The sequence below is a fragment of the Plectropomus leopardus genome, chromosome 6 (assembly GCF_026936395.1).
Source record: "Plectropomus leopardus strain MGB_pleo_1.0 chromosome 6, ASM2693639v1, whole genome shotgun sequence".
Lineage (NCBI taxonomy): Eukaryota > Metazoa > Chordata > Actinopteri > Perciformes > Serranidae > Plectropomus > Plectropomus leopardus.
This window is the reverse complement of record NC_142181.1, coordinates 12,449,164-12,464,816: the sequence shown is the minus strand read 5'-3', so window position 1 is coordinate 12,464,816 and position 15,653 is coordinate 12,449,164. Positions and strand designations below refer to the sequence as shown.

At 38.1% G+C, this 15,653-nt stretch overlaps 2 protein-coding genes across 2 annotated transcripts in view; both read right to left on the bottom strand.

The window, feature by feature from the left end:
* Window positions 1-2,796, bottom strand: part of LOC121943412 (cilia- and flagella-associated protein 337-like) — a 38,198-nt gene extending 35,402 nt beyond the window's left edge. The window contains 2 exon segments of the mRNA XM_088078785.1: window positions 606-685; window positions 931-2,796. The gene's annotated coding sequence lies outside the window, so the exon portion shown is untranslated.
* A 673-nt stretch (window positions 2,797-3,469) lies between these two features.
* Window positions 3,470-14,600, bottom strand: pdcd10a (programmed cell death 10a). Its single transcript, XM_042486695.2, has 8 exons — window positions 14,445-14,600; window positions 10,465-10,658; window positions 8,449-8,502; window positions 8,124-8,241; window positions 7,338-7,464; window positions 4,859-4,937; window positions 4,680-4,762; window positions 3,470-4,247 (listed from the first exon to the last, which is right to left on the bottom strand). Exons 2-8 carry the CDS (start codon window positions 10,552-10,554, stop codon window positions 4,166-4,168), a joined length of 633 nt encoding a protein of 210 aa, XP_042342629.1. The 5' UTR covers window positions 10,555-10,658; window positions 14,445-14,600; the 3' UTR covers window positions 3,470-4,165.
* Window positions 14,601-15,653: the final 1,053 nt, after the last annotated feature.

The following is a 15,653-nucleotide window of genomic DNA, read 5'->3' as shown; positions in this document are numbered from 1 at the left end:
ACCTAAGACCTATACTGTAGTCAGACACCAGGGGGTGATCAAGATTGAATAGCCACACTTACGGGGAGCTGTCATCTTCTCCATCTTTATATACAGTCTATGGCCACAACCCTGTAAAATGACTTGTTTTACCGTCTGGATTTGATTCATTTGGTCACATAACATTTTAAAAGTCTAATTAAAGTCAATTAAATCATTTATAGACCAATTCAAGTTAGCAGAGGCATAAATCATAAGTTATCTGCTCGGCCATAAGTCTCTGGTGAGCTTGCTCACCACACAATGCAAAAGATCTAGGTAATTTTGGGCTATTTTGGCTTCATGCCCCACTGAGAAACTTTCATAGGAACAAGGCCCAACCTCAAGTGCTGTATCTAGTTCTCTTTATACAAACATGCGCGATTCCTCCAGGGAGTCCGCCACCTTGTTCTACATTAGCCCAGAAAGGATAAATCAAACACTCGCTCTAGACAGGGCCATTTTTCGGTTTGGCCACAGTAGGTCCACACACAATCTGCAACCTCACCACTACACACAACTAAATTCTTAACACTGGACCTTATGGGAGAAAAAATGTATGTTGGCAAACAAAACTCCTTACTTACCAGATTTGCCTCTCTTCTTTCTAGATGGCCCCTTCAGTCGCAGTCAGGCCCTCTCCAGACAGTCACTGCTGGATTTCTATCTGGGGTTTATTAAAGTAGTACAGAGCATCATCAACTGCAGTCAAACTGTCCAAAATGTCATCTCAGCAGACTGTAACTGCGTAATGACACGCTCTTGGCCTGGCAACATCACTGTCAAGTTTGCTGTACCTTCCCTGGACTACCAGTGTGTACACACGCTTCAGTCAAGCATTTTTTTAATTATGAAGTCCATATTGTAGAGCTGAACATACAGTTTCTCAGTTAATAACAAATTCAAACTTACCAAACATGACCAATTTCATCCTCGCAGTCCACAGTGGGTGTCCACAGAAAACTGTCCCAGAGTCCCTGAGCTCTTCGGTGTTGAAACACCATTTTTAAATGTATGACATTTCAAACAAATCCTCTGGTTGGTCCCATCTTGGCGGTGGCTGGGTCTTGTCCGGAGGAGATTCTTTGTGTCCAGAGGTTTGTCTAAGCCGGCGATGTCTGAGTAGCAATCAATGTGAATAGCCCTGGCTGCAGCACACACACACACACACACACACAGAGTTAACTAACTGCCCCCAGTAGCCCAGACAGTGGCGGAGGCCACACACACACACACAAAATTCTTTTCTTTTATTATCCCTCACTCTCAAAGACTCAGACTAAGTTTCCCAGCAACCAAGTAGTCAAAAAGAGTTGTTTGTAAAACCAGGCCCTATCGTCTGTATGTAACACAATGTGTGTGTGTGTGTGTTACTCCTATTCACAGATTAGGCACTGGAGAGAAGATTATGAGGTCCAATTACCACCCTACCCAGATACACACACCATAGCTACAGCAACACATTTCACAAGAACGTTATTGCCACTCATAAAAGTGTTCATGCATTGAAACAAGTAAAAAAAAGTACTGATGTGAATCTGGACCTCAACAAAAATAAACCACACACCACCACAGCTTTATAGTGCCATTCAAATGCCTTTGAATTCCTTCCTGTGGGTCACTTACACACACAACAAGAGACAGAAAAAGTCTCCCATGGATTTTTTAAACAGAGACAAGTAGTTTTCCCGTATGACTGTAAGCATGAATACACACACAAAAGGCTATACATCCAACATAGATATGATCATTTCTCGGCCTCCCTGCTGCTTCAGTGACCACGACCAATCCGTGTGAGTGACTTAATGGTCTGGAATAACTTGAATTAGCTGATTACAGTGGTCGTCAACGCTGACAGGATCAGAAAATTAGGTCTCAGCAATTTCAATAATAAAGCTTTAAAAATTAACACTATCACAATTGGATTACAGTGGTGCATGTAGGAGCCAGTACAGAGCCCAAAAATAGCCCACCACAAATCCACCATGGAAAATCCACTATTATACAGGGGGAAGAATGAAGTTGCTGGAATGGGGAAAAAAAATTGGTACGGATCTAAGTACTGGGAGGAAAGAGGTGCAGGCAGAGAAAGAGAACGCAAGGGCAACCGAGCAGAAATGAAGCACTTTCATACAACAATGAAAATCCGAAAAGAGACCCACTTTGGAAAATCTGTCTCAAATGGCAAACTCTTTAATTTCCAATAAAAAGAAAAAAAATCTCTTTGAAAACTCTGTGACACTTGTTTAAAAGCCCCCAAGAATTTTATTTACATTTTGTTCAAGGAATGTTGCCACAGAAATTAAAGTATCAGAAAGAGAGAAAGACAAAACAAAAAAAGCAATCATTCATGGTCAAAATATATTTCTGTCAATTCAGTTAAGATTAATCGAGACTTTATGAAAAACATCTCAGTAATCTAGATAAAACTTCAAGTCACTCACCATCATTTTAGGATTATGTTGTTTCAGAATACATTTACTCAGTCTGAGAATTATTACTGAATTCCTGTTACTTCTTCTGTTGTGCCTTCTTTTCCTGAACCAAGTCGACTTCAGCTTTTTGTCGTAATGACCTTCAACTACCTTTGAATGTGGACTTCACAAGTCAACCTGTTTTTCAGCACCAGGTTATGCCCGCTATTTCAGCTGTGCCTACACAATTCCCTGTGTGAGATTGTGGTACAAACTGGAGTTCAAAACAAAGGATTTATTGATTGATGTTATGTATCTGACAGTGAAACCTATGCTGGCGGAGTTCCAAAAAATCTCTGATCAATCTCTGATGGTGATTTGCTGGATATATATTTCAGTGTGATGTCCTGCCATCTATGTTTAAGTATGACACACTTACAATGGAGGGGTAAAAATGAAAAAAAAAATTCACTGACAAACAATTAAATACACTGCAAGGTTCAAAGAGTTTCATGGTGGATTTCATTTTTGTATAAATACAGGATGAAAAAAACACTCAAAAATGTTAGATGGTTGAAATGTATGAAAGACGGTTACATTGATTTTGTGTTTGTATTTATTTGCTCCCATTAGCGGAAATTCCAATACATAAAAAATCCCCACTGCAGTGCCTATTGATTATTTTATCAAAACATTTATCATTGTTCCACATTTTATTGTAAGTGGGATATGCACGGTCTCTGGTTTTGGTCTTGACTTGGTCTCAATTCCTCAAAGTCTTGGTCTTGTCTCCGTCTCTATACACTCTGGTCTCATTTATGACTTGTTCTAAGTTTAGGTGGTCTTAAGTATAACACTGCAGCATTCATACAACCCCAGTACTCCAACAAGGTTTTGGATCAGGTCATTATCTTAAGATTTTAGATCTTTGATCCCGACACTGAAAAAAAGCCATGCGTTCTTTGATATGAGAGGTTAATTGTTAGTAAACGCAAAGATTTCATACACACAACACAACACAAAGACAGACCAGCTGGTAAGTCCACCTGAACAGGTTATTTATGATGCACTTGGGTAAAGGAGTAAACACTAAAACAGTGCAGGGCAAAGAAAGCAGACAGTGAATGCAGCCTCCATTTCGAATTCCCAAACATTTCTCCAGACATTGGTTTCCCATACAGGATTTGAACCTATTAGCTTTCAGTCGAACATGATGAATGCTGATAGTAGCAGGGTATCAGTGCCAGGTACATGATTCCACCATATAGATCAAGATTATTTTTTACAATAAAAAACTGACAATAAAAGGAGAGTCAAAGTGTAAAAATGTGAGAATGTGTTTGGAAACTGAATGCCACTTTTTTTCATTGTACTTTTTCAGACCTGTGCAATCGCAAAACTTTTAAGGACATGGGAAATAATCACATTTTCCCTAAACTTTTTTAGAACCACACAGCACTTAACAGAGAGGGAAATATATAAAGGAACGAAGAAATATCGACTTAAGAATCTGATAAAAGAGCAACATAAAAGAGAGTTAAAAATCCCTGGCAATTACTGTCAACCTGATTCACTTTGAACCTCAAACTACCTGATCTCCCCTCAAAGCCACAGAATTATAAATTATACAGCCCAAAATAATACAATGTCTTTATAAATTACAAAGCCTCATATCCCCTATTCTCTTATGAAAACATGTGTGTGTGTGTGAGTGTGTGTGTCCTCTCGAGTTGCTACCCCACAGTCTTGAAGGCCTGCAGTATCATGTTGGTTTGGTGGCAGAGCCGGTTGGCGCTGACAAACACGTTTATCACTCTGGAAACAACCGTGACAGAGACACAAGGACACACATGTCAATCATACAGGAAAGAAACCATGGCAACAATATTAGGATAGATCACTTTGATCTGGCTGGAATGGAGAATGTCAGGCTTCAGAGAATACACGCCAGCATGAATCCACAGGAAATGGGTCAAGGGAATTATTCAGTAATGGTGGATTTGATAGAAGCGGGCCTGTGATCAAACGACAACCATTTACATGATGCTGACAGTGTGCGTGTGTGTGTGCGCACGAGTGTTTATGCATGCTGACATGTGCGTGTGCAGCTATTAAAAAGTGTTAGCGGCAGTGTGTGTGCATGTGAAAAATGAAGGGCGGAACAAGTGAGTGAGAAAACAGAAAAAGAAAGAAAACGTACAGAAGAGAAACTCCCCAAAACAGAGAATAAACTAGAAACAGTCATACTTTCCATCTCCGAAGTAGGTTTTCAGAGTGATACTGAAGCTCTTAGAGTATTTCACAAACTCTTTCTTCTGCTGTTCCAGTGCCTAACCAATAAACACAGACATCCAATCAGATCCATGTATTTCACAGAAACCATGTTTGTGTGAATGCAGTTTGTCGTTTTTTATGTACCTACTTACCCGTTTATTCTGATACTGGTATTTCCTGAAGACGGTATTAACTGTGTCTAGCAGCTCCTTGATTGCACTGGCAATGTCTCTGCGGATGACACACACAAATAAGCCCATGTTAAAAAAACAATATCTCGAAATCTGTCTGTTTTTGTCAGGCAGTGATACCCGATAGCTACAGTTCCTTGATCCTGCTCAGTGTCTCCTTTTCTTCTCTTTTTCTCACAAGCATGCTTTCACCTTCAACTTTTTTCTCCCCTCGTATGCACTTGAAATCTACCGTTTCATAACTTTAATTTTTCAGCATTCCTTTTGAATTGACTCAATTTCTAAGCCCTCCGCTGGGTAAGTAACTTAAGCAGTGACTCACTAAGAGTATTGAATTCGATCAAAATAATGGCAAAGTGGGCCAAGAAAATAAAATGTCTTTCACTTTCTCTCTGTAGTATGTGTGTGTGTGTGTGTGTGTGTGTGTGTGTGTCTAGAGCAATGGACAGGGATATAAAATTGCATGCAGGGACCTTGACTTTTTGTCATCACTAGTCTAAAACATATGAAGGAATGTCTAATAGTAAAATCAGCGTCTATATATGTTTATGTTTTGTGTTTTAATAATTTGATTACTAAACTACGTTTAGCCGATAAAGACTGTGAGATGGAGTAGAAAGCTTGTAAGAGGACTTTTGAGTTGGCATTATTTTGTAACGTTGCTGTTCCCAGGTTCGAAAATGAACTCCCATGCTCAGAATTTGCATTACTTATTAAAACTGTAACTCGAAAAAATATTATATTTGTAAATTCTCTCTGGATGTACACAATTAAAGAGTAATATTCAATTAATTATCAACTGCAGTTTTTCTTTTGATCCTTTTTGACCGTTTTGATCCCATATACAGACTAGCAAACAAACACACAGGTATACTGTCTTGCTAAATAATGGTGGTATAATAACACAAAAATCATATTTTGCATCTTAGCTTGTGAACTAGTGCTCTCAAAGATTCAGTTTGTAGGATTTAGGGGGATATATTAGCAGAAAGTGAATACAATCTAATAAGTATGTTTTTCCTAAGTGTTCAGTCACCTGAAAATAATAATCCTTGTGTTTTCATTTCCTTAGAATGAGCCATTTATATCTAAATAGAGAGCAGGCCCTTGTCTATGGATATTGTCATGTTTTTACAGCAGCCCACAATGGACAAAGCAAATACTGGCTAATAGATCGGGCCATTCTCATTCACTTAGAAGCCCATCCATGGAGAGCCTCAGAAAAACAGATTTTTTTTAACATGAAACCACTTTATTCAGTTTTCACTAGTTTAAATCATTAAATTCTAAAAACCTCCTTAACAATGAGCACTGAAGGAATTCTAACCTAGAAAAGGTTCAGCAGTTTGCAATCCTCACTAGGCGGGTTTCCATTAACCCTCAAGTGGTGCAAATTGAAATTGCGAATACAAAATACGCCTTCAGAAAAAAAGGTGGTATTTCAGGTGAATCAAAAAACCAATATTTCGCAAAACTGCAATGGAAATACTTTTTCCGCTTTTATAGCTCTTGTGATGTGAAACACCAGGTGGCTGTAATGTGACTTTATGGATGCCAACTGCCATTAAACCCAAAGAAGAAGAAAAGGTACAACAAAGTCACATATCGTTAAATAAATCATGGCTCATTATGTGTGGACGGAGGACGAGACAGAGATCTTCACTCTTATACGAGAGAAGGACATTACGGCGATGCTAGATTGGCTTTGTTGAGTGGCTGCAATAGAAATAAACCTGCCATTGTTTTGGACATCCATCGCCATGGTTACAGGAATGTTATCGCGATAAGAAAGTCACGTAACATTGCGTGAGAAGTCGCATAATATCACTCAATTGAAACACAATCATCTTGCAATTTTATCAAAAATATTTTAATAAAATTTTGTGCAAATCTGTAATGGAAACCCACCTACTGTTAGATGCCACTAAGTCCCCCCACATCTAACAGTGTTCCTCTGAGGTGTGCTCCAAGAGTGACGCAAATTTTCACGTCACATGAATTGCAGGAATAGGACCACTGTCCTGTCTATTCATTTTGTGATTATTTGCCACGTGTAGCTACCATACCAACAATATAGACATTAGCTCTAGCTAGCAAAATATGCATTTAAGTGTGTGGAGTGTGCATGTTGTTTGTTTTGAGACACACTGACCTCAATATTCCCCATAAGCTACTGAAAGATTTTCTGCTTTGTCGCACCATTTCGCTGTGAGTTTGCACCAATTCAGAGCCACGATGCAAAATTCGCTTCACCAAAAATTTTTTTTTGTTTTTATGCAACAAAAGTGGAAATCATGTCGGCCTTTGCACCAAACAAATCACTCACTGGAGTGGTTGGCTAAAGTCCTCAAGAAGTTAGACTGAAACTTTTATATAGAATTAAACCTGGTGTACATTTCCCACCCGCACTCACTCACACTCACACACTGAGCTGTCTTACTTGATGGTCTGTAGGAAGCCCACTCTGTCATTGATCTCATCTGGTATGGTGCTGAGGATGTGTTTCAGAGATTGGGCCCTCTCGTTCAGCTCCTGGAACTCTGGCTCTCGCCTGTCAATCACAAACTCTGAAAACACCAAGAAGAAGAGAAAAATACAGATCACAAACTCCTCAGACGTAGACACGTCAAATTACCTGCAAATAGCTGCAGGGGACACTGCAATGAAGACATTAATAATAGTGGCCTACTGTGCAAATGTACAAAATTAATACCGGATCAAGTGTACCAGTGTGAATGTGTGTGCACACACTTAAAAGTGACAGTGTTTAGTTTGTTAAGTGAAAGAAGGATTAAGGCAGAACTTGGGCTGTGCCATGCAGGAGGTACATTTAAAATTCATTCAAAGTGTGTGTGTATGCATGTGTGAATTCATTACTACCATCAATCACTGTACACAGCACAAGGAATTCAATTATAGACAGAAACGGAGGAACATTTGAAAAAACAGGAGAAAGCAGTTGATTTGTGGAGAAACAGCTCCACCCAGTGGATAATCAGGCTAATGGAATATGAGCAGGGGCATCAGAAAAACCCAAGCTAAGCTGATAATCATCAACAGTTGGTGTTGTGCATGTCCTGGCAGAAAGTTAATGTTGATTAGTCTAATATGCCTTTCTTATTACTGACCCTCTGCAACTCTATACTGGCACTACTACATAGTTGTCTTATTTGATACATTTTATTTCACCCTCCTCTTTGCATGCACCATTCACTGAGCATCCTACCATCCACATCCTCTGCAGCCATGCGAAGTAGAGACTCATTATAGTTGATTTTCACATTCTTCTTCTCCAGTATTTTCATAACAATGTCCTGGGTTAGACCTGGGCTCTCCTTCTCTGCCTTGAAACACACACACACACACAGCTGCACTGAGAGTAATCACAGTCAACCTTGGTCTTTTGCTGCGCTAAAATCTAACAAATCTACAAATGAAACAAAAGCTGACAGTGTTAATATTTTAAAAAGGTAGAATAGTTGGCAAAGTTATTACAGGGAAAATGGCAGCTCATTCAAAACAAGCAAACGAGGGAAAACTTTTCATTTTACCTTTATAACGGCTTCTCTCAAGGTCTGTGCTGCTGATGAGTTGACTTTCTCCAGCTGCAAGTTATAAAACACAGACACGCAAACATAAGCCAGCGGTAAAAACAAACACAAACACACACATCTTTGCTCTTATCATGGCCTCTCTTCTGTCCTGAAATGTAATTCTGCAGACAGCACATACAGCCAGACATCCTGCAATATCAAAAGGAGGACACTGTGCTATTGTATTGTGAAAAGCTATGCTGAGTCCATCCATCTGTAGATCTGAAGTCTATTCCATTTCCCTGAGCTGATACTCTGGTATTAAAGAGCTTCCCACTACTTCAAACTATAATGTGAGTGTGTCAGTTTGCCCACTGTGTACTCACATGTGTGGGTTTAAAATAAATTGTCATTTAATCATTGATTCCCTGTAAAGCTCCACCAAAAAAATAGAAACTTTAACAACACAAATTAAAACTAAAAACAGCTGCAAACAGATGTGAGGTGAGTTGACAAGAGGCTTCAGGCAATAGTTTATGGAAACTGCAGTTTATTTATCAGTTGTATTTGGTTGTATGTATGTAAGTTGTATGTAATTTGTTTGATAAATGGGGCCAATTGTTTCGTTTTCAAGTATGTGCTGCAGGGCTGGAAACTTTTTTGTCCACCGGCCACTGTGGCTAGCAGATTCTATAATCTACCAGCCGCTTAATAGATTGCTATTGTCTTTGTGGTTGGTAGATAAAGCAAATCTAGCAGCCACCTGCACATTTTACCAGCATTTAGCTGGTGGCTGGTGCTATTTTTCTAGCCCTGATGTGCCGCCACAGTTAATACCCTTTACTAACTATCTTCGTCTTGTCACTTTTGATGTGGCATTTTTACTTCTTATAACTTGTGTTGTACATTTTTTAAACTGATTAGCCCAACAACAGAAAACAAGACTTAGGTATACTTCCTTACCCACTTCCTACTGCCACATTAGCCTGGTTTCTGTTGGACAGTTGCAGTATGTGCCAGCTGTTAGTTAAATTGGCTTGCTGAATTATCAGCTTTTCCTTTATAACAAATCGTACAACAGTACCTCGCAGTATAAGTGCAAGCAATGCACCTTGGTGGGAGGCGCCAAGTTTGGTTGCTGTGTTTGAAAAACAGTAACCATAAATTCCTGCATAGAGACAGAGCGCATTTAAGTCCCGCCCCTTCCAGGGGGGAATACAATCCATTGCTCTCCATTGACTTTGTATTGTGTGAGGATGCCTCCTAGCAAACAACATAAAAATGCATCAAAGCTGCTCTGTGCTGGGATACAGTACCAACATTGTAAATAATCTATGTTTTTATAAGTTGTCAAACTGGAAAAAATGAACTTTTAACCATTAAGTTGTGAGGTATCAGAAGAGAGATATGGGACAACTGTGTTGAAAACTGAGTCTGACGCTAACTAAGCTCTGTGATGCCTGGTTTTAATGTTTTTGTTAGCTTAAATGATGATCTTAACCGGTGATTCAATTAAATAGTTGTAAATATCAAAGCATGTCACTTCTGACCATTCAGTGGAACAATTTCTTCAAGACATGTAAAGTCAGGAGAAAGGACACTGAGGTAAACCAACAATATTCTGTTTGTCAGTGTAACTTTTCCTCTCTGGGAGACATAAAGTGCTACAATAATCTGTTGTCCCGCTGATATATAATGGTTTTTAGGTAGCTACAGGCACTTGGTTAATGCCTCTGCTCTGTTACATATTGTGGCAGGTGGGCCTGGTGTTCAGAGTGCAACACGTCACACTTCTTCCTCAGTGTTAACTAAACATTAACGTGGAACATTCAATGTCTACTGTTCCCTTTTTTCTATTCTGCTACACCATAAACATTTGAACCCTGCACAGAATCCCATTCAGATAACTTCTAGAAGTATTTTCTTCAAACACACATTACACTCGCTTCTGCTTCACCCGATTATCTATCACAAGTCTCATCCACATTTCTTTCTTCCTTTTTTTCACTTCAGCGAGAACTCTGCATTCTTTACCTGATTAAAGACAGGAAACATCACACTGTAGAGAGCCATAGAGACGATTGAGGCGGTGTCAGCTTCAATCTTCATGTCTTCCATGGACATCCTTGACCAATCAATGGCCCTTTGTGTATGTGCTTGTCCACTGATGCCAGTTTCACCTCATTCAATCATTCATGAAGGCTGACAGAATGGGAGCAGACAAGGACCTGAAGACGGAGAAGAAGAAGAAGAAGAAGGCAGGAAAGGTGAACAAGAAAGTAGCGATAAAAGATGTTGGATGAAAGTAACAGAGTAAGGGACTAAAAAAATAAAATATAATTTGCATGATTAAAATCAGGAATCAGTTCAAGCACATCTAATCAGGGTTCTCACACATTTTCATGGACAAAATTTCAAAACTTTTTCATGACTTTTCAAGGACCTATAATATAAAAATTGTGCGCTACATGGATGTTATTTCTCAAACATATCAAATTCAAATTCTATTCAAGCATCATTTCAGCTCACTGGCGGAGAGACAGAACACAGTGAGAAAATGAAGAAATGTACAGTGGAAAAAAAACACATAGATGCACTTTAGAGATGTGTTACGTTAACAGCTTCACAAAATACATTAGCCGTTATGTTACATTTTGGGGAAGGTTATCCACAATAGAATACTGTAACATTTTCATCACACACAAAAAATGTTATGACTTTACTGAAACTTTCAGTGATTTTTACTAATTCCATAACTTTTACAGGCCTGGAAAAAGAGACTGTGAATGTTTCCATACCGTGGGAACACTGTTTAATGTCACAAAATCAATTCTAAAAATCAAAATCAATTTTATATCATTAAACAATGCACCAGCTTTACTCCTTCCCATCACATGTCATAAATTCCCATGAGCACCACCTCCCAGAAAGCCTTTCAGTCACAGACATGATCGTCACTTAACAGCCACATTGCTGAGGGGTGTGAGCTTTATTGTTCCACCGGGTGCAATGGAGACAAAATTGGCATGAGTCATACCTGAGTAAGGAACACCCTCTCAATATTACTGCAGCAATAAAAATATCACTGAGATAAATATAGAACCTTGGCACACATAGTCAATGATTTTTCTACTTCAATCTTGTCATAAGGAAGTAGTGAATCCTGGAAAATATCTATGATATGCCTTTTATGTCTCTATCTGACACCTCCAGGACCAGTTCTTCCTTTGCCGTTGTTTGTAGTGTGACACTTTAACAGCATTTGATATGACACTGTTTTTCATTCAGACTCACATACCTGGTAATTCTTCATGCGTGTGCCTCATCATTTCAAGAATACGATGAGTCACCGTGTGAAGATACAGTGACTATGTTTGCACACTAGCATAACATGGTTATCCCAGATATGACAACAGTATGAATTTTATGCGGGTTAACATAATTGGCATATTCCGCTTGGATATTCTCATTTAGACTTTATTTCGAATGTAGCATTTTCACATTAAAACACGTGGATTATGTCTATACTATCTGGATTTTAGGAGCATTCTTTGGACATGTATTCGGCACATGCAGAATACGCATCTCAACTTGGGTTTTTACTAAAGTTTGCCTGTTTACAGTGCGTTGTCATAGATGCATTGAACACACAGCAACTCACATAAAAGTTTGCAGGGCTGTGGCAGAGATGCATGCCCTAAAGAAAAGCCCAAATTTCTGGTCAACATGACAAATGTAACTTCTAAACATTATCAGAGACTTGGATATAAACAAGTTTTATGTGCAAACATTGCAACACCGATGTTTTCAAGGTGGTAGTTGAGGCAATGACAAATGGAGGCTGTGTTTGCACAGTCGGGCAAATCACCCACCGGAGGAAAACTGAAAAAATCCAATTTGGATGCAAAGAAACAAACTGGCACTAGTAGCTCCACCCTCCCACTTTTCCATATTTTGACATGATTGTCAGCTTGTTACAGGGCACGTCAATCAGAATATGCCTGGAAGGGAATTTTAGTGAAATAATCATTTTCATCAGCCATGTAAACAATGTAGTAGGAATACTGTCTTTTTCAGAATAAGGGTAAAAACAGTAACATTTATGCATGTAAACAAAGTCTGACTTTACTCTTGTCATTTCTAACTGCAACTAAGATGGCTCTCAACTTTATTAGATGTTTTATCTTGCCCCTTGGCAACCACTATTACACGAACATTAAGGTTTTAGACAGGCCCAGCATGGCAGTGTTTTCCATTATCAGTAGCTGACTGGGATTATGGGAGGTGGATTAGTCACAGGGTCTTTATACAGGTATCTGAAAACAGCTACCACAAGGAGACGATAACAGACGTGGTTACACAGACAGCCCCTCAACAGGCTTTAACCAAGTATCACTGATGGGTGTGGTTTGGTGTGGTCAAAAGTGTGATTATTTCCACCTGTAACCACACCCTACAATGATGTCACAGGGTCCTGAAGTGGGTGTCCTATTAACCTTAAAGTTACACAAAGCAAGGAAACAGAGAAACAATTATTATGTGTTGTTTTTTGCAAAATGTTAGTGATAAAGTCATGTAAACATGTACTTTAATCCATCTGCATTTTAACACATACATTTTAACAATTAATTGTGGCTCTTACTGTCAGGATATTGTCCTCTCATGCTTTCGTAATCACTGATGCGCCGATGAATAAAATAAACATGGATCCAAGGTGTTTTTTTTAGTTACATCTGTGATATAGCTGCTATGACAAGTCAAAATCTCTGTCAGGACATGTGTCCTTTTGACAGCGTTTTAATTATTTATGCCAACAATTCTAATCATGAGCCATTTTTTTTAAATTCGCCCTTAAAATATCAATTTTTTTACCAGACCTGATAAAGCTGCAAAGTTTCATGAGTTTTTGAATATGATAAAGCCCCCCAAAAGGCAATTCATTTATAGGAAGAAGAAGGAAGAGATAATCCATGATTTTATGGCACCTGGTGGTGTCACCCTTTGAAACATGGATTAGTGTCACTTTTCTTGAGAAGCATTCACACACCCTTCACAAGAATTTAAACCTTTGAACCCTGAGCAACTTTGGTTTGATTTTTTTTTTAAAAACATGGGAAAAAGGCTATAAACCCCTTAGCAAGAACGGTCCCACAAATTGCAAGAAAGTAATAGGTTTGTAAAGTTGTTTTTAAGAAGGTAAAAAAAGCCAGAGAACTAGCTTATATTTATAATTTTCAAAAATATTTATCTAAAATTATTTTGACTGAATTGCTAACACTAAAACTTTTTTTAAGTCATTGCCTTATTTTCTTTTTTGTTTGTTTTGTTTATTTGTTTGCTTTTAACTTTTATCTTTTTGTTTTGTTTTGTTTTGTATGCTAAATTTCAGGCAATTTACTTGTACTTTCAATGAATTTCTTGCTAATTTCTGGGTCAAATCTTTTTAAGGTGCTCATTGCCTACACCCCAGGCTTTTGAGAGAAATCAAGTAAGTTTGCCCTGGTTTCAAAGGGTTAAAAACATGCTGGTTTCAATGTAGATAAATGTCCCATTTCAGCTTTTTTTGTCCCATTGTAATTGTATAAACTCAATGCTCACTCAAAACCCTTTCCCATGTGGCTCATTATGAAAATATTTTGATTAAAAATCATACATTTATTCAAATACAACATCCTACAACTCTTTGTTGTTACACTAGTTACATCCGACAAGTAGGCCAACAATGATTGCTTCAAGTAAAGTACATTTGTGGAAAAAACTCAGGGACATGTTTGGTGACTGGCTGCTGATATCTAAAAAGCCTATGATGTAAAACCTTGTCCCATTTTTCTTGACTTCATCTACCTGTGGTGAGACTAAAAAAGCAGTAATACCCAGAGCTAGCGTTCACGCGCTATCAGGAGATTAGCAGTTCAGAACAGGTGCTCAACTCAACTCCGTCTTTAGCTAACTAGCGTTTTATCGCGTGTGTCAAGTGACAAAACAGCGGAAATATAAAATACATAACAACATACATGCAGGCGCTTCGGTTGTTTGCTCCTATGTCCCCTCTTGTTGTGGTTTGTGTCTCATTCAGGAAGTTTTCTGCCTGACAAAGCTGTAGCTGAGAGCCGAGGTGGGCGGTGTTGAGAGCTGTCCGTTGGTATCACAGGGGAAGCTAATTGTAGTTCTCTCGGTAACGCTCCTCCATATGTCGTCATTGTAATGGCCACCAAAACAGACTACAAGTCCCAAAAAGGCACAGGTGGTGCGTTTTGATTAACCCCTGGGATGCTTTCGTTGATAGAGCAATGTAAGATTATTTTAGTGCTTTTCCACTTCTAGAAAACATCTAAATATAAGTTGGAGAATCAGTCTCTTATATTTACGCTTCCTTACAAATATGTGCTGCCCAGCAAAATCAAAGAGTTTTTTTTTTATTATTCTGTACTCCTGTGTACTATAGCTGCTATACTATCCAGTAAATTCTGTTATTTATAGATTTATTTTTAACAGGAATGACAGATATACCTTAATATAGCAGAAACACGAGAAAACTTTTTAGTTGTACATGTTACAATCTTCTAGATTGATTTTTTAGTCAGACATTTCATTCAGAGAACCTGAGTTGTTGCTAATATTCAACAATTCAAATTTCTCTAAGTTGCTAATATTCAACAATCCAAATTTCTTTAAGTATATAATTAATTTGCTCATCGTTTAAGTTAAATTTTACTTTCTTTTTTTAAATTTCCCTCATGTAACACTTTTTTAAACAGATCAGCGCTGTAAATGTAGATACAAATTTTAAAGCATCCAACTTAAAAATATCTACTAAAAACTAAACTAAACTATTAATGTATGCAAATCTCATAGCTTTATCATATTACTAATTAGGTAAACCCCTATGTGTATTCATACTTGTGTTTATTTATTTTTCTGTCTGGTTTGTACCTTCTTATGTCATTATTTTCATTTGTAAATGTCTGTATTGATAAAAGAAAGTTCTGTTTTCAACAGTGTTATGCGTAAAAAAAGTAACAAAAAATCCCTCTAAAAAGAACACAATATATTAGACTTTGTTCTCAGTGATATTATGAAAATATATTTGGAGTTAAAATAGGTTGAACAGCAAACTAATCACAATATCATGAGCAACTGATGTTCTGTGGAACAAGATACTTATCTGCCAGTGTCAGTGAGCCTTACACAGAAACACCACTAACGGTCAAAGTCCGTTACTA